Source organism: Gossypium raimondii, chromosome 9 (genome assembly GCF_025698545.1).
Source record: "Gossypium raimondii isolate GPD5lz chromosome 9, ASM2569854v1, whole genome shotgun sequence".
Lineage (NCBI taxonomy): Eukaryota > Viridiplantae > Streptophyta > Magnoliopsida > Malvales > Malvaceae > Gossypium > Gossypium raimondii.
Genome location: NC_068573.1, coordinates 12756966 through 12779467, shown reverse-complemented (window position 1 = coordinate 12779467; position 22502 = coordinate 12756966). Strand labels below are relative to the sequence as shown.

Sequence of the window (22502 nt, the reverse complement as noted above, 5' to 3'; positions counted from 1 at the left end):
ACATTCAGAAAGTACATTAGCTCTCCTTCAGGCCTCATTCGGCCCTCAAGGTCAATAAAAGACTCACTGTTCACATTTTATTGGATGTAAATAAAACTAAGGAAACTTACTTAAAACATAACGAAAATGCTTGTATTCAAGCTTCCTAAATGTGAACTAGTTTAATCTACTACACCAAATTACGACAGATCAAACTCCCCCACAGTTAAGTCCTTGCTTGTCCTCAAGCAACATAAACAAAGATGACAAAAATAAAAATGACAACCCTTAAACAAGTATGGTACAAGTATTAATTTTGGAGCATGTAAGTGAGGTATTTCACGCTTACTAATAATTTTAACATGATGAGTGGTCGACTTCCCACTGTCGATCACAAACATCTATGTTTAGTACGTTAAAAAATGTACAAATATTAAGGTTCTCATCTATAGGAATCCATCAACAAATCATACAAGTACTTTGATTATCCGAGCATAATAAAAATAGTTGATTATGCATATGTTTAGTATGATATCCATTCATGTATGAATCACATAGGAGATTTTAGCTTGTAACATTTTGTGGCTTAGGAAAAGTATGGAATTTGAAAACATTAATCCCTATTCTTTCGCCCTTAGTGACCCTTACCCGCTCACCGCCTTATTTCTCCTTCTCTTACCTTCCTTGTGTCTCCATCTATGGAAGTCATAGCATGACATAGTAACTATGGCTAGCCTTACGAGTTTTTGTGCATTAATGAACGAGTTTTTCTTTCTTTTGTGACTTTGTGACTTTTCTCCTTTTCAATACATCTCACTCATGAATGCTTTTTTGCTAGTTTAATACTTTTTCTACTCGTACTAATTATCTTTTCAGTTTTTTTTTTGTTTCACACATTAGGCTAACTTATAGTTCCTATATCACACTAATGATTCTTATTTCATTCTAATTTTATAAACTTCATTGTGTCGTATCTACTTAACCCTCAATACATGTGGCCAGACATCTATAACTGTAAAGAATAGGACCAAAGAAAAAGGGCATATAAAAATTAACATTTTTATGCTCGGGATTTATAATTCAGTTCACCAAGAAGTTTCAAAAGGCTCAAAATTGTTACTTGGAAACACAAAAATATATACACTTCTTCAGCACCTATTGAGCCTTAATTCGTGCAGTTTCATAGTAATTCTTGTTGAAAGTCATACTTTAATTATAAACTAATTAATTTTCACTTAAATCATTAAAATATTTAATTTTAATTATTTCTATAACAAATTTACAAAAATTTCATTTATTTACGATAGCTTTGCACAAAGGGTGAAAATTGGCTCAAGAGGCTTGAACCGTTGGGGCAATGTTGTGCATCAAGTGATCAAGAGCAAGGCTAATAATATTTTTCAACCATGGATGATCCAAAAATATGTACTAAAAATATTTTATAATTAATTTTGATCAAAAATTAATTGGGTTAAAAATTAATTATAAGCCTGAAGATAAAAAAAGCCCAATTGTGTTAAGTAAAGAAGACTGGTCCACTTAGGAAATGGGGCAGCCCAAACCATCTACAGAGCTGACCCAATCAGCTTATTTATGCTAATTTCAACACTTGCAAAATATCCCTTGAAGTTTCCTTAAAATCCTATTCAAACCCCTCCACTTTTCGTGCCTTCAAACTTTTTCCCCTAGCTTAAAATAGTAAGTTTGAGACATTTAAACTTGCACCATTTGTGGCCAGAAAATGGACGAGGAGTGGCAGCCATTACCACTTATAAATACCTCTCTTCCTTTCCTCATTCAACACGCCATTCATTTCCACACATCTCTCTCTTTCACTTACTTTTCTCTCATCCATTCCATTTTTCTTTTCCATTTCCCTTATTGATTTCCCTCTTGAGAAAGAGCCTTCTTCCACCTTGGAATAATAGCATTCAATTTTTTGTAGAGGCCTTGATTCAGCAAAACGAGCAGAGAAGAAGAGGAGCGCATTAGTCTGGCTTTAGAGAAATACTGGATTTGCTTCCTAATTCGCTTCTCTTTAATTTTCTTCTTTATGTTGTGGTTATGAATATGAATAATTGTTGTGTTCTTATTCTTGATATAATTAAAATTACTTAAATTTAATTCATGTTGGATTGATTGCATTCTATCCACTTAAATTATTATAATCATGTTTGTGTTGTTATAAGCCTTTCTAAGTCGTTCTATTAAATAAAATCATGCTTATGTTATACATGCATTATAAAATGTAAGTTAATGAATGAATTAATTATTAAACTTATCAAAATTGTAAATAATTGATAAAGTATTTTTAAGTGGTGCATGTCTAATCTTCTAAGGTAGTGAGGGTTAAATTAGTGACGGTATTAAAGCGTACATTAGCCTTGCATAACTTGAAAGATTATTGTTATTAAATTGTTTCAATATAGAAATATATTTTTACCTCACTTAATCTTATATATGATTATGAAGATTGATTAATTTTTGCATTGGCATTGAAAATTTTTCAAGAGATTGGTTAATTTAGTAGGTATGTATGTGCGAGTTAACAAATTATCAAGTTGCCATGAAAATATTCATAACAACATGAACAAGGATTTAGTAATTCTAAGTTAAGGAATGTACTTGATCTTACACAATCATGTCATATTGATTAAAACTTATCTTTTCAAAATTGTGCATTGAAATTTCTACTTTTTGTTTTTATTACTTAGCTAATTTTTAGTTTTTAAATCACTTCTTCCAAACAAAAGATTACTCCCATCAGCAAAGTGTTTGATTTACATTTCATTAAAAAAAACTTCATAGTCCCTGTGGGTATAATAACTCGACATTTACTTGTCACTTTATTACTTGATAACAGTTGTGTACACTTGCACATTTCCGTTGTTTCAAGTTTTTACGTCATTACCGGGGACAGTTTTAAAAGATATTATTTGTGAAATTGTTAATTTTTCATTTTGGTCTATTTTTTTCTATTAAATTTAATTCCAATATTGTTTTTGAATGTCTGTTTCAAGTGTTTATGAGTATTGATCAAATTATTGACTTAGTCCTTGTAGACTCTCAAACTGAAAGGACTTTCAGACAAAGGAGGAGACAAGCGAACCAAGGAAGGACCGAATAGATGAATTGCAAAAATCAAAACCAAAATCTAGGAGGAGTATTGACTTATAATACTTACAATCTGATCATTGTTGCCGATGGTTGAAACTTTGCAATTCGACAATATGTCATTCCTCTATTCAACAAGCTCAACCTGAGTATTGTGATACCCGAAATTGTGGTACTGCAATTCAAACTAATGTTATTCATGTTCCAGATGTTGCAAAATATTGGTCAATTTAGTGGGATGCCTACTGAAGATTCACATCTTTATCTTCGGCTATTCATGGAAGTGAGTGACTTATTCAAACTAGTTTGGGTGACTGAGAATGCCTTGAGACTGATATTATTTCCATACTCCTTAAGAGATAGAGCACAAGTGTGGTTGAATTCCCTACCATCCTATTCCATAACTACATGGTAAGAGTTGGTTGAACGTTTCTTAATGAAATACTTTCCTCTATCTTTGACTGCTAAGATCTGAAATGAAATCACTTCATTTTAGCAACTTGACGAATAATCTTTATATGAGGCATGGGAACAGTTCAAGGAGTTATTACGAAAGTGTCATCATCATGGCATTCCTTACTGCATTTAAATGGAGACTTTCTATATTGGTCTCAATATTCATACTAGAATTATGGTGGAAGCTTCGACGAATGGAATCCTTCTTTCTAAGTCTTATAATGATGCTTACGAGATTATTGAAAGAATTGACAACAATAACTATCAGTGGCCAACCAACCGAGCAACCTTAGAAAGACGAGTAACACGAGTACATGAAACGAATACATTTGCTTTTTTGGCAGCCTAGCCAAACCAGTTCAAGAATATTTCTTGTGAATACTGTGGAGATGACAATTTCTTTAAAAATTGCCTATCAAATCAAGAGTCAATATTACATGGGAAATTAGAATTGGAATGGTCCGCAATCAAATTCTTACAACTCTTCATGGCAAAATCATCCAATTTCTCCATGGAGTAATCAATGGGTGGACCATAGTGACTCTTCTATGCCATGTCAATCAAATTATCCACCAGACTATTCTTAACAAGTGCAACAAGCCCCACCAATTGAATCTTCAAGTAATCTTGAGAATTTTTTGAAGGTGTACATAGCGAAGAATGATGAACTAATCCAAAGCCAAGCAGCAACATTGAATAATTTAGGAAACCAAGTAAGACAACTAATCAATAAGCTCAAAAGTAGACCCTAAGGTATTTGGCCGAGAGACACAGAAAATCCAAGAATTTGGGGCAAAGAACATTGCAAAGTAGTCATTTTTCCAAGTGGAAAGACATTGAAGCCCAAGGTGGTTGAGGTTCAAGATGAACCTATTGTAGCTCAAGACAAAGAGAAAGTTCAACGAGTGTTGAAACTCCTATTTCATAGAACTTAGATTCAGTGATCCTTGATATGGTAAACTCTAAACTAGTTAGTTCTGATTATCTAACACCCTTGTTAGATATAAAAAAATTTCCAGAGAAGAGTTGTCTGGTTAAAGCTATGATTCCACCTTTTTCATATCCTCAATGATTCTAGAAGTAGCAAAATGATACTCAATTAAAAGAAATCTTTGATGACGAGGTGACTTTTAATGAATTCGATGCTGTAAATCCCCAGATGTAGTTGAAGACTGCTCTACTATTTCAAAGATAGAATCGTTGGCTTTTACAGAATTGGAGCTCAATTCTTTAGACGATCTGTTAGAACATATTCTTCCGGTGGATTCGCTAAGTGATGATGAAGACAAGGAATGTTTGGCTTTGTTAGAAGCTAATTCGAAGGAATTCATTCAATAAGTTTCAATCGAATCATTAGAGTTATAATCTCAGGAGTATACACAACCAAAGTCATTTATTGAAGAGCCAGCTGAATTGGAACTGAAGATTTTGTATCATCATTTGAAATATAACTATTTGGGTCTGTCTTCGACTTTACCAATCATTATTTCAGTTGAGTTCACCAAAGATCAATAAGAAGAGGCACTTATGGTTTTGGAAAGGCACAAGAAGGGTATTGGATGGATTATTTCATATATTCGAGTCACAAGTTGGAGGATTTATAAGAATTACATGAAGTTAAATAAGGCCACTAGGAAAGATCATTTTAGGTTTTCTTTCCCTAATAAGATGTTGGACCTATTTGATGAGAAAGAATATGATTAATTCCTAGATGGGTATGGTTGGTATGACAAATGGTCATTTATCACCACCATGGTCAATGACAATCCTGAATAAAATGGAGGGAGTTCTTTTCACTTTCTCTATCGTTGTTTTATATTTTTCATTTTTTTTCTCATTTAAATAAAATGGTAGACTTAGATAAAATTTTCTTTAGTTCATTACATTAATTAAAATTCTTTCTAGGAGATTGGAACTTAAGCGGGACTATTTGTGACGCCTCTAGTCTTTCCTGAGAGTTCAATTTAATGTTTTTTTTTTGAAAAATATTTTTCTAAGTAGTCCAAAGAATTTATTTAATTTTTTTGTTATAAAAAAAGGGTAATTTTTTTACCCATGCACTAATTTCTTTGAGTTTTTTTCTGTTTAATTTTTGTATATGAATTTAGGATCCAAAAATGAGCTACCATTAGGCTTAAGACACTTCTAGGAATGGAAATATTCAACCCTTTTCTACACAAACATAAAGTCCTTACCTTGCTTTACTGCCACTCCCAAGTAACCCAATAGTACATTTCACTTAACCCCTTAATGTCGCAACCCTTAACTCCTTAAATCACCACCCCAAACACCTTCATTCAAAGTCACAAACTACCGCACCTAAACTATCATTAAAATCTCCACCCCCTTCAACTCTAAACCTTACCATCGGCTACTCAACCACTTGCCCAAAACTGAAACCACTGTTAACATATTTTCTAAGTTCGACACTGAGAGTCCCTTCATCTTGCACCATTTCACGAAGTGAACAGTTTGATATAATGGCTATGCTGCAACACATGCAGTTGCAACAACAAGCTTACTAAAGATACTCAAAAATACGGGATGACTTAATCAGAGATGCATTTGAAATATATATTTCATAGCCCGTTTTTTTTATGCTTGAATTTCCAGACTTTATACTCAAACCATGGACTCCAATGTCGAGGAAGGAATAAGGCGGTCGTATTCAGAGGGGACTACAAATAAATAAAAAAGGGGGGATCTTGTTTTTACTTTATTTTACTTTTCAGGATATTTTAAGTTTTTAGCTTAAAGCTCTTTTAGGAATTTATTTCTCACATAATAAAATAAGAGGTTGAAATCATTAATAAAATTGAACAATTTACAAATAAGAAGTGTGACAATAGGTATGTACATGTCTAGGATTGAATCTGTCTAGGAAGAGCTTGGTATTTAAGCAGTCAAACTTGACTCACCTCCTTTTTGTAGGATCCTACTTGGTGTACAGTATCTATTCACTTCTATATTTTCATTTTCTCTATTATTTTTAACAATGGGGACATTGTTCATCTTAAGTAGAGGGGAGCAAAATTTTTTTTTCAAGATACATTGTTCTTATAATTATGGTAAGTTATATTTTGCTCAAAAATTGGAATTTTTTAATTATGCAAAAATTTAGTATAAATAAAGTTCTATTATCTCAATGATTGCTATGTTTGTAACACCCCAAACCCACCTTAGACGTTATGACCGAATCTAGCGTGTCACATTGAAGTGTTTTTCGAAAACCATGTTTTCATTGAAAACCCTTCTTGAAATTTCAAATACAAAACCTCATTTTGCACTTGTCTATCTTTGATCTAGGTTTATTAAAGAAAAGTTGTTACCTTCAAAACCTTATTGTTGTGGAAGCTTAATTTAAAACAAATGATTTACGAAAAAGTGATATTTAAATAAAAATAAGTTGCAAAACCGTAGCGTTTGAAAATAATTATTGTTTTGGAAAATCGGGTTCTACATCTAGCAGATAAGAATCACAATTAATAAAATCTCGAATTTAGAACCCAGAATTTTTAGAGGCCTTATTACAGAAATAAAACCCAGCATAAAATTCAATAAAAATATAAGCAAATTTAAACAGTAGCAGTTGTATGGCCACCTCTAAGTCGCTTGCAGCACCGATTCGCCTAAGGCTGGGGAGTACCTGCACAGTTAGACAGAAGGGTGAGTTTGCGAAAACTCAGTGTGTAATCCCTTATCAAACAGTCGGCATACAGAATAGAATCAGCCTAAGCCAGAGCCCTTTAACAGTAATAGTACAGTGTGGGCCTTAGCCCAATACAGAATTAGTGTAGGCCTAAGCCCGATACAATATCAGTATGGTGCAAGTATGCAAACCCATCCCAATCTAGCCAACACACCATATGGGGACCGAGTCGACCCACCCAACTCTCACACCAATATCACAGCATAACTGCTAGTAGTAATAATGCAGCAGAGCTGCCAATAGTTAGAATGGATAAGAGCCGTATAAGCTATAAACAGAATGGCTACAAGCCATAAGCACAGTAATGTGATTGGCACAAAACCATCAGTAGCAGTGATATGATCGGCACACAACCATCAGTAACAGTGAAATGATTGGCACAAAGCCATCAGTAACGGTACTATGATCGGCACAAAGTCATCAGTAGGTTCACAGCAGCAAAGCTGCCAATAATAGTATATATGGCCAAGCCACCAGTAACAGTGATTGTGGCAGAGCCACCAATATAGTACCTCCTCCATAACAGTATCCCAACCCATGCAGTATGTCGTGTATGCTGAATGCCATGCTTAGAATCAGTCATTCAAATCATAGACAAATCAATCATACCAAACACAGACAAATCAGTTATTTAACCACAGACAAAACAATCATTTGACCTCAAGGAGCAAAAATACTCATTTACACACCAGGGCATTACGGTCATTTTACCTTACAGGGGTATTACAGTCATTTTACCCTACAAGGGCATTACAGTCATTTTACCCTATAAGGGTACTATGATCATTTTACCCTATGGGGGTATTTTGATATTCTACCTTACGGGGGTATTTCGATCATTTTACCTTATGGGGTATTTTAGTCATTTTACCCATCGAGGGTATTTCGATCATTTTACCCATCGATGCTATTTAGGTATTCGACCTCTCGAAAGGTCTGCAGTTGCCTCAAGCGACTAAGGTAACCTAATTGATCATAACAGTGTAAATGGGCCCAAGGCCCATTGTTCGGTCCTAGTGGGCCCACACGCTCGTGTTGCCTGTTAAGCCCAGATTTCACCACGGCTATGAGATCTACATAGCCCAGTTTAGTATTTGTCACAATTTGTGGATTTCATCCGTGTGGGGCCCACACAGCCCATTTTGGCCCAATGTGGCCTATTATGGCCTAAGCCCATGGAAATGCTCATGGAGGCCTCCACAGTTTATCGCCCATGTTTTTCAGGTTCGGCTTTCCACACGAGCGATCGCACGCTCGTGTGGTCTCAAATGCCGTATTTTAGCTTTTCGGCTTTTTCTGTTCTACATTTACAGTGGGGAGTTTACACACCTGATGCGATTTGCAAATTCCCTTCGATCTGAACACTCTTATTCCGCAAATTAATGATCATCGCACCCTTGGTTCCCAAGCAATGTGCCAATCAACATCGACCACCAGCAGTTAGGGATGGAAGCAATGCAGGTTGGAGAAAGCGACGAATACCTTGAAAGCCTCGCCGATCTCCCCCATTTAGAACAATGACCAAATGAGATGGATATATAGCGCTCTCCACAACAACAACCCCCTCAAATCCCAATATTCTCTCCTCAAATCTCTCCAAATACCCCTCCTTGATATCCTCCATAACAACCTCCAAGACCCATTCAAACTCTCACCCAACAGAGTTCGAAACCACCTCAAACTCCTACAACCTCATGCCAGCAAAATATATATCCTTTTTGCTTGCAATGGGATTCGAACCCAAGCCCCCCTCAATAGCTCAACACGCCACTTGCCTCCTTGTCACAAGCTCTTTTGTGTCACATTTTGTCTTCAATTAACTAAAAGGTCTAAAGGCCAAAGTCCAAGTTCCTTTAAAAGAAAAACCAAAATAAATTGCAAGAGCCAAGACATGAACCCAAGTTCCCTTGCAACCTTAATGACACCACAACCACTAGACCACATGCTTCCTTGTGACATTTTTTTAACACAAGGATTTAAAAGGCCTACATCCAAGCATCCAAGGTTTTATCCACTTAAAACTAAAATTTTTGCTAAATCCCAGGTTTGAACCCAGGACTTTTCCAACTCCTCTCAGGGCCCTTAACCACTAAAGCAGACATACTTTTGTACACAGTTTGTAAACCGTTCCATTGCTTAAGGCCCAATACTTCTAGTCTAAAATTTTGGGGCGTTAAAATGTTAGCTGAATTATGACATAAATGTTACTCTTAATAAAGTTTATAAATTGTACGATAAATTTTTTAATTCCTTAGGAGAGCTAGGCATGAATGAAAGTTTAAGTCTCTAGAATTGACTTAGTAATTTCTTAATGCGAAATCCTAGGAAGCATGGAATTTTGAAAATGACTTAGGCAAAGTTTTGTTTGGACTGTTTGAGCCTTTCAAGCCAACTTTAATGAATATTTATCCCTTGAAACCCAAATTTGAGACGATATAGCCTGATTTTTTTTGAACCATTGCAATATTAAGCCATCACTTCTCTCATAATTATCTCTAAATTGTCCCAAATACTAGACTCAGTCTATCCAGAATATTCTCTGAAAATAAGTTTGGGGGAGTTGAAAAGAAGTATCAAATGCTCGAAAAAATTGTAGTACATATAATAATATGCTTGAAAAAAAAGAAAAAAAAAAGAGCATATGTACTCAAAAGAAATAGATGTACAAAGAGCGTGTGTGAACTCAATTGCAAAATGAGTTGGTGAATTTGAAGGTATTTATTCCGAAGGTCCAATACATGCTAAGTCTAGGTTTTTAGCCTAAATTTATCTATCTTTTACCTACCCCTAACCTAGCCACGCTACAACCCATTTAAAAGACCTTTCAGTTCAGATTTCCGTGTTGCCTACATTAGAGGAGAGAAATTGCTAAGTTCAACATATGAAAGTATAAATTAAACTTAGTGATTGCGGTTTAGTCTTAAATAAGGGAATAAAAATTAATTTATAGGAATTTAACATATCTTTATTGAGAAAACATTTATTCTATTCTTGCTATCATAATGATAACTAAGATTAATTTGAATAATATGTATACTTGCATTGCATAATCTCAAACTTCTTGTTCTTCAATAAAATTATACTAATACCATAATTATGGGACGAATGTTTTTTGAATTCAAAGGTGGTTTTGAGAAATTCTTTTACAATTTACACATTTCTCGGGATGAGCAATGAATTAAGTCTGGGGTCTGGAGACACAAAAATATATAGACTTTTCAGCACCTATTGAACCCTAATTCGTGCAGTTTTGTAGTAATTTTTGTTGAAATTCATACTTTAATTATAAAATAATTAATTTAAACTTAATTTATTAACATATTTAATTTTAATTATTTTATAATAAATTTATAGAAATTTGGTTTATTTTCGATAGTTTTGCACAAAGGGTGAAAATTTGCTTGGTAGATACCTTGAGAGGCTTGAACTGTTGGGGCAATGTTGTGCATCAAGTGATCAAGAGAAAGAATAATAATATTTTCCAGCCACGGATGATCCAAAAAACTGTATTAAAATTATTTTATATTTAATTTTGATCCAAATTAATTGGGTTAAAAATAAATTATAAGCCTAAAGATGAAAAGAGGCCCAATTATGCTAAGTAAAGAAGACTAATCCAGTTAGCAAATGGGGCAGCCCAAACCATCCATAAAGCTAACCCAATCAGCTGATTCTAGCTAATTTCCACACTTTCATAATAGCCCTTGAAGTTTCCTTAAAATCCGATTCAAATCCCTCCACATTTCATGCCTTCAAACTTTTGCCCCTAGCTTAAAATAGCTAGTTTGAGCAATTCAAACTTGCACCATTTTTGGCCAGCCAAGGGAAGAGGAGAGGATACTATCTATTTACTATTTTTAGTAGCCATTACATCCTATAAATACCCTTATTCTCTTCCTCATTCAACACACCATTCATTCCCACACATCTCTCTCTTTCACTTACTTTACTCTCTTTCATTCCCTTTTTCTTTTCCATTTCCTTTGCCGATTTCCCTTTTGAAGAGGATCCTTCTTCCACCTTGAAATAGTAACACTCAATTGTTCATAGAGACATCAGTTCAACAAAATAATCAGAGAAAAAGAGGAGCACATTATTCTAGCTTCAAAGAAATACTGAATTGCTTCCTAGTTCCTTTCTTTTTAATTTTCATATTTTTGTTGCGATTATGAATATAAATAATTTTTGTGTTGTTGTTCTTGTTCTAATTAAAATGACTTAAATTTAATTCATTTTGGATTGATTGCATTTTGTCCACTTAAATTATTAACAATATGTTTGTGTTGTTCTAGGCCTTCGTAAGTTGTTCAATTAAATAAAATCATGCTTATGTTATACTTGCATTATAAAATGTAAGGTAACGAATGAATTAATTATTAAATGTATTGAAATTGTGGTTAATTGAAAAAATATTTAATTGGTGCATGTTTAATCTTCTAAGGTAGTTGAGGGTTAAATTAGCGACGATATTAAACGGTACATTAGCCTTGCGTAACTTGCAAGATTATTGTGATTAAACTATTTCAATATAGAAATATATTGTTACCTCACTTAATCTTATATGTGCTTACGAAGATTGATTAATTTTTGAATTGGCATTGAAAAATGTTCAATGATTGGTTAATTTAGTAAGTATGTATGTATAGTAGTTAACAAATTATCAAGTTGTCGCGAAAATATTTGTAACAACATGAACATGGGTTTAGTAATTCTAAGTTAAGGAATGTAATTGATCGACACAATTATGTCATATTGATTAAAACTTATCTTTTGAAATCGTGTATTGGAATTTTTACTTTTATTTTTATTACTTAGCTAATATGTAGTTTTTAAATCACTTCTTCAAAACAAAAGATTTTTCTCATCACCAAAGTATTTGATGTACATTTCATAAATATTTTTCTTTCACAATCCTTTTGGGCATGATAACTCGAGATTTACTTGTCACTTTATTACTTGATAACGATTGTATACACTTGCACATTTTCGTCATTCCAGTTATAAATGTTAAGTATAAATAAGATAGCTTTTTGGCTCTAGATGTGTTCCAAACAATTCCTTAGGTCATCGCTAAATATCTCATCATGCACAAATTTAATCAACCAAACAGACAAAAATTCAACCATTTATCATTCCTACTAACATGTTCGTTTCCTTGTATTTTCTATATCACTTGGTACAAACGATAGCTTAATACCTATTTATAGTGTAACATATAGAATTTAGTGGTCTAATAATCAAAAATTTAAAATCACCTATCATCATGCTAAATTTATTCACAAACACAAGCAACCTATGTACATGCTCCTAACCAACCAGTGGTATTTCTATAAGCTCAAGCACATAAAAAATCAAATAAACAAGTTTTCTATGTTATCCCCCACACTTTAGTTGACATACTGTCCTCAATGTGTAGCCAATAAATAGATGAGAAAAGAAGTTACCCGTGAGTTCTCCAACTTCTATTGATGGGTAGTTCCTCCCTTACTCGTATAAAGTTCGAATTTTGTTTGTGTGTCCTTCGTGTTAGGTTCCTACATAGAAAACTTAAACAGATTGCAACATACTAAAATTTACTTATTAATCCTACTCCTACAAAGTCTAAATTAAAATTAAAAATAGTTCAATCATCCTCCTCATCGTCCATCTCGTCAGCCTCCTCATCGTCTTCTTTTTCTCCTTCCTCTTCACTTTCTAGCACTTCTTCTTATTGTTCCATATTCGTTAGACCGAATATATCTGGTGTATAATTGGGGACTCGAATGTTATTTTTCCTAGAAAACTCTTGAAAAAGTGCTATCGATTCTTGTATCCACTAAATAATCCAATCTAACTTTGGATGACTATTCTCACTAATGTCCTGTTGAGCTCATGCTAACCTTTTTTATGAAGTAGGTGTAGCTGTCATTTCTTGTTGTCACTTGTTCTAGTCTTTTATCTGTGTGGCCTGCAACTCAATGTATTGTTGGAACAGGGTGGCCCAGATAATACTTCGGGATGGTTTCAACAATTGCTCAGTGAATGTCATAGGTACACCCACCTTTTTACATAAAGTCGTCACTAGATGGGGAAAGAATACTCCCATATTCTAGCTACTAATGCATCTTCCCATGTTCTGGTGGATCCATTTGCCAACACATACCTATTTTTTCTACAAAATAGCATAGAGTAAAATTGGTTTACTAACGTTAGAAACATTTAAAGCAGGTACAATTTGTGTGCAAATGAATTGAATCCACATATTAGCTTTAAGAAACATAATAACTTGATGAAAATATATCGGGATATTAATACCTGTACGATATTTCTATTCACCCCTTCCTTTAGTTAAAAAGCTTATAATATTATCCATATCTATGTCTCTAAAATATTATAAGTCAGTTTCATCAATGAAATCATTCTTATAGTATGGAACATTATAAAAGTGGCAAATTATTCTAGGTGTTACTTGCACATCTATCCCTCACACAAGTATTGTATCCTATTTATGACCTTCAGCATTTCTAAACTTGTTGTCCCATAGAGATGTGTAGAACTCTTGGACAATAGGGACCACGACATTATCCTTCGAGATAGTCGAAAAACATTCCCATCGATAATATCTGACCAAATGAAATATTTCTTTACACAAAATCCATCGACGATATCTAATCAAATTTCCTCTCTTGAATGACTGTTTTTCCTTGAAATTCACAAAAATTATTTTCAACATTCGTATTTAAGAACATAGAGCGAGTTTGAACCATCAATGGCTTCGTTTCCATGGTTCGCCTAATTTTCCTAGAACGCATTGTATTTCAATCCTAAGAAAATAATTCAATGAAATAGTAGAAAGTTTGAGTTTAAGAACCCTTAACCTTAAATATATAGTTGAAGTTTGTGTGAATTCCTTGTATTCCCACAATATTCCTGTTCCTTGTTGTTCTGAGTATGATTGAGGAGTTGGTAAAGAGGTAATAGGATGTTTGAGAAATTAAGGTTTTAGGGTTTAAGAGGTTTTAAAAGATTTAAGAGATTTGGAGGGATTAGGGGTTAGGAGGTGTTTTAATTAGAAGTAAATAAGGTTTTAGGTTATAAAAAAGAGTTTTAAAGGGTTAAAAATCGGGTTAAATCAAAGGTAGGTCGTTGGGTTGCGCAAATGGGTCAGTTCAACCCTAAAAAAATTACAGCGATGTCGCGACATAGGGGTTCCATTTCGCGACATTCCTGGTAGGATACTGGTGTCATGACACATGGGTTTCGTGTCGCACAAATCCATCAGTTTGGAGATCCTCATGGATTGTCTGCTACATTGCGACTTGCTGTTGTGATGTCGCGACACCAACTCTATTTCGGCCTAGAACTCTATCTTAAGGATGTTTCGATCTAAGGATAAACCTACATATAGAAAATTTAAAATATAAACTATGTGGTTAGTTAAATATATGGTAATTTACAAATATCATACAGCAATTCACAAATTTTATGTTATACAGCTAGATTTATCTAGTAGTATTGTCAATTCACTAGCGGACGATCTTTTTATTCTATCAGTATTGGTCCATTGTTTGTCGTGCCATTTTTTCCTTGCCTGTAAGACCCCAAACCCGGCCTAGCAGTTATGGCCGAACCTAGCAGTGTCACATTGAGGTGTTTAGCGAAAATTGAACTCATTGGTAAAAATTCGTTTCTAGGTTTAAAAACCCCTTTATTATTTAACAAATCATCTAGTCAAAAATGTTTACCTTTTTATCTACTATTGTTATAAAAAGTTGATCTAAAATTGAAGAAGCTTTTGAAAACTCTAATGTTTAAATTTTGTGTCTTTGAAAACAATAATTATTTTGAAAATTCGTTTTCTGCTAAACTAGCAGTTTAAAATAAGTAAGCAAAAGCCTAACTAAAAATTTAAAAAAACATAAATGGCCTTATTACATAAACAAAACCCAACATAAACTTTAATTTTAAATAAAGCAAGTGTAGCACAGCTGCAGTTCTGTGGTCACCTCCAAGTCCCTCGCAGCATCGACTTGCCCACAACTGGGGATTACCTATACAGTTAAACAGAGGGATGCAACATGAGGACTTTCTAGGAGGTCACCCATCCTAGTAATACTCTCACCCAAGCACGCTTAACTGTAGAGTTCTTATGGGATCCGGCACATTAGTGCTGGTATGATCGCACCCTTGGTTCCCAGGCAATGTGCCAATCAACCTCGACCACCACCAGCTAGGAATGGAAGCAAGGCAAGTTGGAGAAAGTGACGAAAACCTTGAAAACCTCACCGATCTTCCATTGAGAACAAGGAACAAATGAGATGATATATATCTCTCCACAAGAATAACCTCCCCAAATCCCAATATTCTCTCCTCAAATCTCTCCAAATATCCCTCCTCAATTCTCTCTATGACCAGTTCAAACTCCATTTAGTAGTATTTCAATCCAACTCTACCATCCACACAAATTAGACAACAAAATAAATACTCCCTTTTTGATGCGCCACCACTCAAACCTTAAACCCCATGTACACTCTACACACCCCCTACCACTAGACCAACAACTCCTTTGCATCATATTTTAACCACAATAATTTAAGAACCTATTATCTAGATCCAAGGATTTTATTCACTTAAAATAAAAATTTTGCATAAGCCAAGGCTTGAGCCCCTGACTTTTCAGACACTTCCAAACACTCCTAAATCACTTAACCACTGAAGCAGACATTCATTTATGTCACTTCCTTGCAGAAATAAATATTTATGTGCAGTCTCCTAACTATTCCCTTGTTCAAAACCTATTTCTTCTAGGCCCAATATTTGGGGTGTTACATTACCCGTTTGTCCCTTTCCTTGAACCTATTTATTCTTTCTGCATGCATAAAAGGAAGAGTATCCCTTGACTCGGGGACATTAGGAATAAATATCTTTCTACATTGCTCCCCTATCTTTCTCTTATCTTCCTCTCAGTTGATGGCTCATTAAAAGGTTTCAGTCTCACCATTAATTTTCATAGTTAATTCATCTTTCTCTAAATCAATGGTGGATCTAGAGGTGGCTAGAAAGGGTATTAGTATTTCACGATCTTCTTCAAAATCAAGCACCACAAAACCCGCGGGAATAATCAAACTTCTCACTTTTACTAGCACATCTTCTAGTACTCCCTTCCAATGTACCAACGATCTATCAGCCAATTGTAATGTAATTTGAGTTATTTTAAGATTCCCTAACCCGAGTTTTTTTTATAAAAAATGATAAGGGCATTAAAAACATACGAGCTCCTAAATCACATTGAGCTCTATTAAATTGAATCCTCATTATTTCTATAGAAATAGTAAAACTTCATGGGTCTTTCAACTTTTGAGGTACTTGTCTTGAAATAATCACGCTACAGGAAGCACTTAAATTAACTTGTTCTCTTACCTTGATTTTCTTACGCCTTGCCTTGCCATCATCTCCTTTAAAAACTTGACATACTTGGGAACCTTCTCAATTAACTTAATTAAAGGTAGGTTAACATTTAATGTTTTAAAAAAGTTCAAGAAACTTACAAATTCATCTTTGACCTACTTTTGTCTTTCTTCTAATCTTTATGGGAATGGGACTTTTGTGATTTCAACATTTTTAAGTGTCTCCTTTCCTGTCTCAACCCCTAGTGCATTCTCCTTCTCCCATTCAGGTTTATTTTCTACTTCTAGGTAGTTATCTTCAAGTTCATTAGTATTATCCATAGTTACCTCTCTGTAGGTGTGTCTAGGCTACTCAGTACTTTGCCCGATTGGAGTGCTATAGCTTTCACATGCTCTTTACATTCCCTCTATGGATTACCCTTTGTATTGCTAGGAATACCTATGCCAATTTTTCTTTTAATGTCGCCCATTATGCTCATCAATTGGCTCATTTGATCTTCGAGCTTAGATAATGTTTTTTTTGAGTTAGTGCACTCAAATTGCATCTGCTTAACATCTGTTCTCATTGACTGCATCTCTCCCTCAACTCTATCCAGACATTGACCACATGTAGTATGGTCACTTGGGTTGGTTCTATACTGAGGTTTTTACAAGTAAGGAGGTTGGTAATTAGTATTTTTAACTTGATTTGAACTATTACCTTCTCCTTGATTTCCGCCCTATCTCAAATTTTGGTGATCTCTCGAGACAGGATTGTATGTATTTGAATAAGGGTTTCCACCCCTATTCTCGATGTAATTTACATCCTACGAAGGATTATTGATATAATGGAAGAGCGAATTGTCTCCTCCATGCATAGACGGTGTAGAATCAGATTCGATACAGTTGAGTCTATCAACTGTTTGCTAATACTTGTCATCCTATTGAATAGCTTTGATCGTAGCGGGTTTCTAGCCATATGTGAATCATTCAGTCAGCCACTAACAGGAGTTTAATGTCATATTTTCAATAATTTCGTAAACATCCTTGTACATCCTATTCATAAAGGCTCCTCCTACTACTCCATCTAATCTAGATCGTGCATTTACGTTCAGCCCGTTATAAAATACCTGCAATCGCATCCACTTTTGAAATCCGTGGTGCCAACATTTTTGAATGAACATCTTGAAATGTTCCCACGCCTCATAAAAACTTCCTCCCTCCATCTATCTTAAGACAATGATCTCTCTTCTTAGCTGGACTGCTTTACTAATTGGGAAAAAATTCTATAAGAACTTTCCAGCGAGTTCATCCCATGTCGTGATAAACTCTAGTGCTTGCGAGTCTAACTAAGAAAAAACATTATTGTTCAAAGAAAAGGGGAACAACCGAAGACGAATAGCATCATAGTGACCCCGTTATACTTAAAAGTATCACAGAGTTGAAGAAACCGTTTCAAATGTTTATTAGGGTCCTCTGTCATAGTGCCCCTAAATTTTAGCTTATTTTGGATCATTTGTATCATCGTTGGTTTCAGTTCGAAATTATTAGTTGTAATCGCCGGTCTTGCTATACTTTCCTAAACCGTGTCTACACTTGGTAGGGCATAGTCCCTTAGAGTTCTCTCATTTCAAGCCATATGCATGTTTCTTGGTAGCTATGGTGCTGGTGGGTCTCCTAGGGCGTTATTGTCACGTGGTACGTTACCTACAACGAGTGGTGGTTGTTCTTGCATCTATTGTTGCTGCTGTTGGTGATTTCTTCAGATTACTTTTTTTAGATCTGTGGCTGCTACAATAGGTATGCCCCTACTGCAAGTCATACACTAAACCCAGTAAGAGGAGGTTAGTAGCAATAAATGGAAGAAAATCATATTTATAACCTACCAATTTCTTAATTATTCATTTAAAGTGAAAAAATTAAAATTAACCTAGTGACATTGCCTCCCCAGCAATGGGACCAACAACTTGACCGCCTTCAGACGTACTAACGTACAAAGTGTGAATACTGCAATAAAATAGAGAGTTGTGAGGTGGTATCCATAAGCATACAGGTCGAGTTGTAATATAGATTTTACAGCGAAGTAGGTGAGTACTCCAAGGATCGTACCCTAAGGAGGCTAGTACTAAATCAATCTTAACTTAAACAATTAAAGATCTAATTAATACTTTTAAATCAGTTATAGTACAAAAGTAGAATAAGAAGTATTTTTAGGGTTTGTAAACTAATAAAATAAAATAATATAACGGAATTAAAATTTAAAGATGGGTAGTCAACTCGTTTTAGCAATCCCAATTATCTGTCTTCTCGAGTTCCTTGTCAATCAACTAGTCGCTACCCTAGTAGGATCTTCCAATGTTCCAAAAACGTAATGAGTCAGCAAGAAATACTTATCTTTCGACCTCACAGTCCAACCTGGCTTGGGGTAAAGGTGTTCATGAATGGGTAATCCCAACTTTGAGTTAATTCCCACCTTGATGACTTCCCAGGGTTGTTAGGCCTAGGGTTTACTTCACGTTCTTCCTTTCCTAAATAGTTGATCCATTGAGTAACCCTACAAAACAGTTAAGAGATCATGCTTCCACTCACTATTCCCCCATAGAAGGATTAGTTCCTCATGGCTTTCATTAACAACATGGATTAGATAGAAGAGTTAATTATAGGGAATGGATTGAAATCAAAAGTTTAAGAAAAATGTGACATCCTTTACTCGAGTTGCTGTACTGAACGTAGGATCAAAAACGAGTCTAGAAGTACATGCCACATAAAATATTGATGAGATGTGATTTAGATCTTGATAAAGTTTAAATTGTGACTATAGATTAAAGATGGCAACTAGTTCAAGCATGAGTTTACAGTTGTACTTGAGGATGTAAATGTTTACATTTTCAAATATTCTTCCTTAATTCTTTTATTTTAGACTAGATCTAACTTGCATTTTCTTCTTTTTCCCTCTCATTTTTAGTTGGAGTTCTTGTTTTAATGCATCTATTTCATGTCTTTTTGATGTTTTTACTTAAACTTTCATGTATTTTTATAATTTTTATATATTTTTATTGAAATGATTTATTTTAAATAATTTTCTAATTTTAAACTTTTTAAATTTTTAAAATTTTTGAATTTTTTAGAATAAGGACTAAATTAATAGAATGTCTAAAGTTGAGAATTAAATGTACTGAATTTTTAGAATTAAGACAAATTTGATAGAATCCAAAAATATTGGAGGAATAATTTTACTATTAAATCAATAAAACCAAGGTCACATTAGCATTTTGTTAATGATTTAATGGAGAAGTATAAATCTTAAAGACAAATAAAAACATGGGTTTTCTATTTCACATATAATGTATAAATTTATATATCAATTACATCTTATTAGAAACTTTTTTACATTAATATAATATTTTGTACTTAAATTTTATATTTTTTAATTTAATACTCTTTTTTTCAAATTTTCATTTAAATTGAACACTTTTTCTTAATTTTATGCTTAGTGTTTTTTTTTCTAATTTGATACTTAAACATGATACTTTTTCCTAATTGTTATCCAAGCTTTTATTGTCCAATTTGGTACCTAAATTTGTCAAATGTTATATAAATTACCCCAACACTAATAATGTTAGTTTTTTACGAGTGGATAGAAATAGCTAATATATGACCATCATGTGACAAATAGCATGTAATGTAATGAAAAAAACAATTACATTTATTTGAAGTTTCTTTTGTTTTGTTAAATAATATGCTCAAATTGTACTTTTTAGTGAGTTGAGATTACATTGATGGTTCATGACAAGAATAATTCAAGAAGGATCAACTGCTTAAAACATGGTTTGGTTTTCACAAAGCCCTACATGCCCCAAAAAATTATCATAGGTATCAAAGGAAATTTGTGATGAAAAATTGTGCTTTGAACTATGTTTAACAAATTGATATTGAAAAAGAAAACAAGATTTAAAAAAATCAAAATAAAAGAAATTTACTATGTTAAATTAAAAATAAATTAAGATAAATTAAATTAAACTAAATTAAAAGTAATTGAATATTTAAAATACAAAAGAAGAAATTCCATGTCATATGTTACATGTCAATCATACATTGATTATTTTTGCTACTTCGTAAAAAAATATAATTGTTAGTATATAGAGCTAATTATATAACATTTGACAAATTTATATAGCAAATTTGACAAACAAAAAATTTAGATACTATATTTGAAATAGCTGTCAAGTTCAAATTCCAAATTAGACTTAAAAATTAGGTACTAAACATGTGGCAGCACATAACTTACTGTTGTGTAATGGTTTTCTTTATGCTTATAAAAGCAAGCAACAGGATTTGATGCCAAAATAGGCCGTCCAAGGGTTTCTTCCAATCAAAACAACGTCGGCTCCAAGTTCCTATTCCGGTCATGAACCTTTCCTTTGTCTTCTGCTTCTCTCTTTATCCTTAAATTCATTTCCCTTTGTCCTTCTCCACCTGTCTCTATCTCTGCTTCCTCCTTTTTATCGTGGTTGACTAGGCCTTCCTAAGCAAAAATTTGCGTATAAAACCTTCATGCATTTCTTAGCTCCACCCCATAAATTTCAATAGTGTTGAGGAAACAAAGGGAGAGCAATGTCGGGCGACTGGGGGCCTGTGTTAGTGGCAACGGTGCTGTTCGTGTTGTGCACACCAGGGTTGCTTTGTCAGTTGCCTGGAAACAAAAGGCCAGTGGAATTTGCAAACTTTCAGACCAGCCCCATCTCCATTTTTATTCACGCAATCATATTCTTTGGCCTAGTCACCATCTTTGTGATAGCTATTGGAATTCACATCTACTCAGGCTAGAGCAGATAAGAGTAGGCAACGCTATCATGCTCCATTTCATGTTTTTTCCTTGCAAATTGTAGGTTTTAAGATAAAAACTGTTCTACTTTTTTTCAAAATCTCAACAGCTTTGGTGATTTACGTTTTATTTATATCGTCTATATATATTTGATGTATTGATATGGTGAATCAGTGAAATGGTAGAACAAAGCAAATTACACACAGTTTTTACTTTCATGGAGGTTGCCATTGGTAGAACAAGCAACGAGTTCTTGGCAGAAAATTCAGAAAACACCCTATGCTTGCTTAACTTCTAAAAGAGAAAACACAACTTTTTTCCCAGTTTGGGCTTGAACTTCTTCCAACACAAAACAGGGCTAATGGAATCCAGTATACAAAGCTAAAATGGCATGAAAATATACTGTCGAATGTCTCTTTAAACGAACATAAGAACAAACTGTTTTAGCTTCAGGACAGCCTCAAAGATGTAAAAAACAAAGGATATGTCCATGCAAATAAGAAAACTCCCACCGAGAAATTTTACAAGAAAATAAAAAAAGTAGAGAAGAATATTATGTAATGGAGAGTTACAAGGGACATGACATGTTCCTTAAAAGCAACGAACGACCTCCAAACCTTAGGCAACATTGAAACGACGCTAACAAAGCGGTAAATGATGACCAAACCAAAGAACCAAGGTGAATAAACAGCATTAAAGCCAAAGTGATCTTCAAAACTAATAATAACAAATTAAGGGTTAATGGTACCAAACAACCTCAAACTATTGTCTAGACTGTAAACTAATTTCTAAAACTTCAAAATATTCTAATTGAATCTTTAAAGTATAAGTATCATATCAATTAGATCCTTTGTTGACCTATATGTCAATTTTTAAGTTTTAAATGTCACTTGGAACTTAAAGTTCGAAGTTGAAAATATTTATAACATCTAAATAAAATTGTAATCAAATGCACAATTCCCACGTGGAAAGCTTGGGCACATGGTGCGAATAAAATTTAAACACACCATATCCAAACCACGTCATCTCGAGTAAGAAGGTCAAGTTGCTCAAT

At 33.9% G+C, this 22502-nt stretch overlaps 1 protein-coding gene and 3 non-coding genes across 4 annotated transcripts; 2 read left to right on the top strand and 2 right to left on the bottom strand.

Moving 5' to 3' along the window:
- Window positions 1-3559: 3559 nt before the first annotated feature.
- On the bottom strand, window positions 3560-3666 carry LOC128032874 (small nucleolar RNA R71). Its single transcript, XR_008189215.1, has one exon. It is a non-coding gene; the product is annotated as a small nucleolar RNA R71 (small nucleolar RNA).
- Window positions 3667-15305: 11639 nt separating this feature from the next.
- Window positions 15306-15424, bottom strand: LOC128033133 (5S ribosomal RNA). Its single transcript, XR_008189469.1, has one exon. It is a non-coding gene; the product is annotated as a 5S ribosomal RNA (ribosomal RNA).
- Window positions 15425-17775: 2351 nt separating this feature from the next.
- On the top strand, window positions 17776-17881 carry LOC128032990 (small nucleolar RNA R71). Its single transcript, XR_008189326.1, has one exon. It is a non-coding gene; the product is annotated as a small nucleolar RNA R71 (small nucleolar RNA).
- A 3098-nt stretch (window positions 17882-20979) lies between these two features.
- Window positions 20980-21653, top strand: LOC105798467 (uncharacterized). Its single transcript, XM_012628535.2, has one exon. It carries the CDS (start codon window positions 21238-21240, stop codon window positions 21448-21450), a length of 213 nt encoding a protein of 70 aa, XP_012483989.1. The 5' UTR covers window positions 20980-21237; the 3' UTR covers window positions 21451-21653.
- The last annotated feature ends 849 nt before the right edge of the window (window positions 21654-22502 follow it).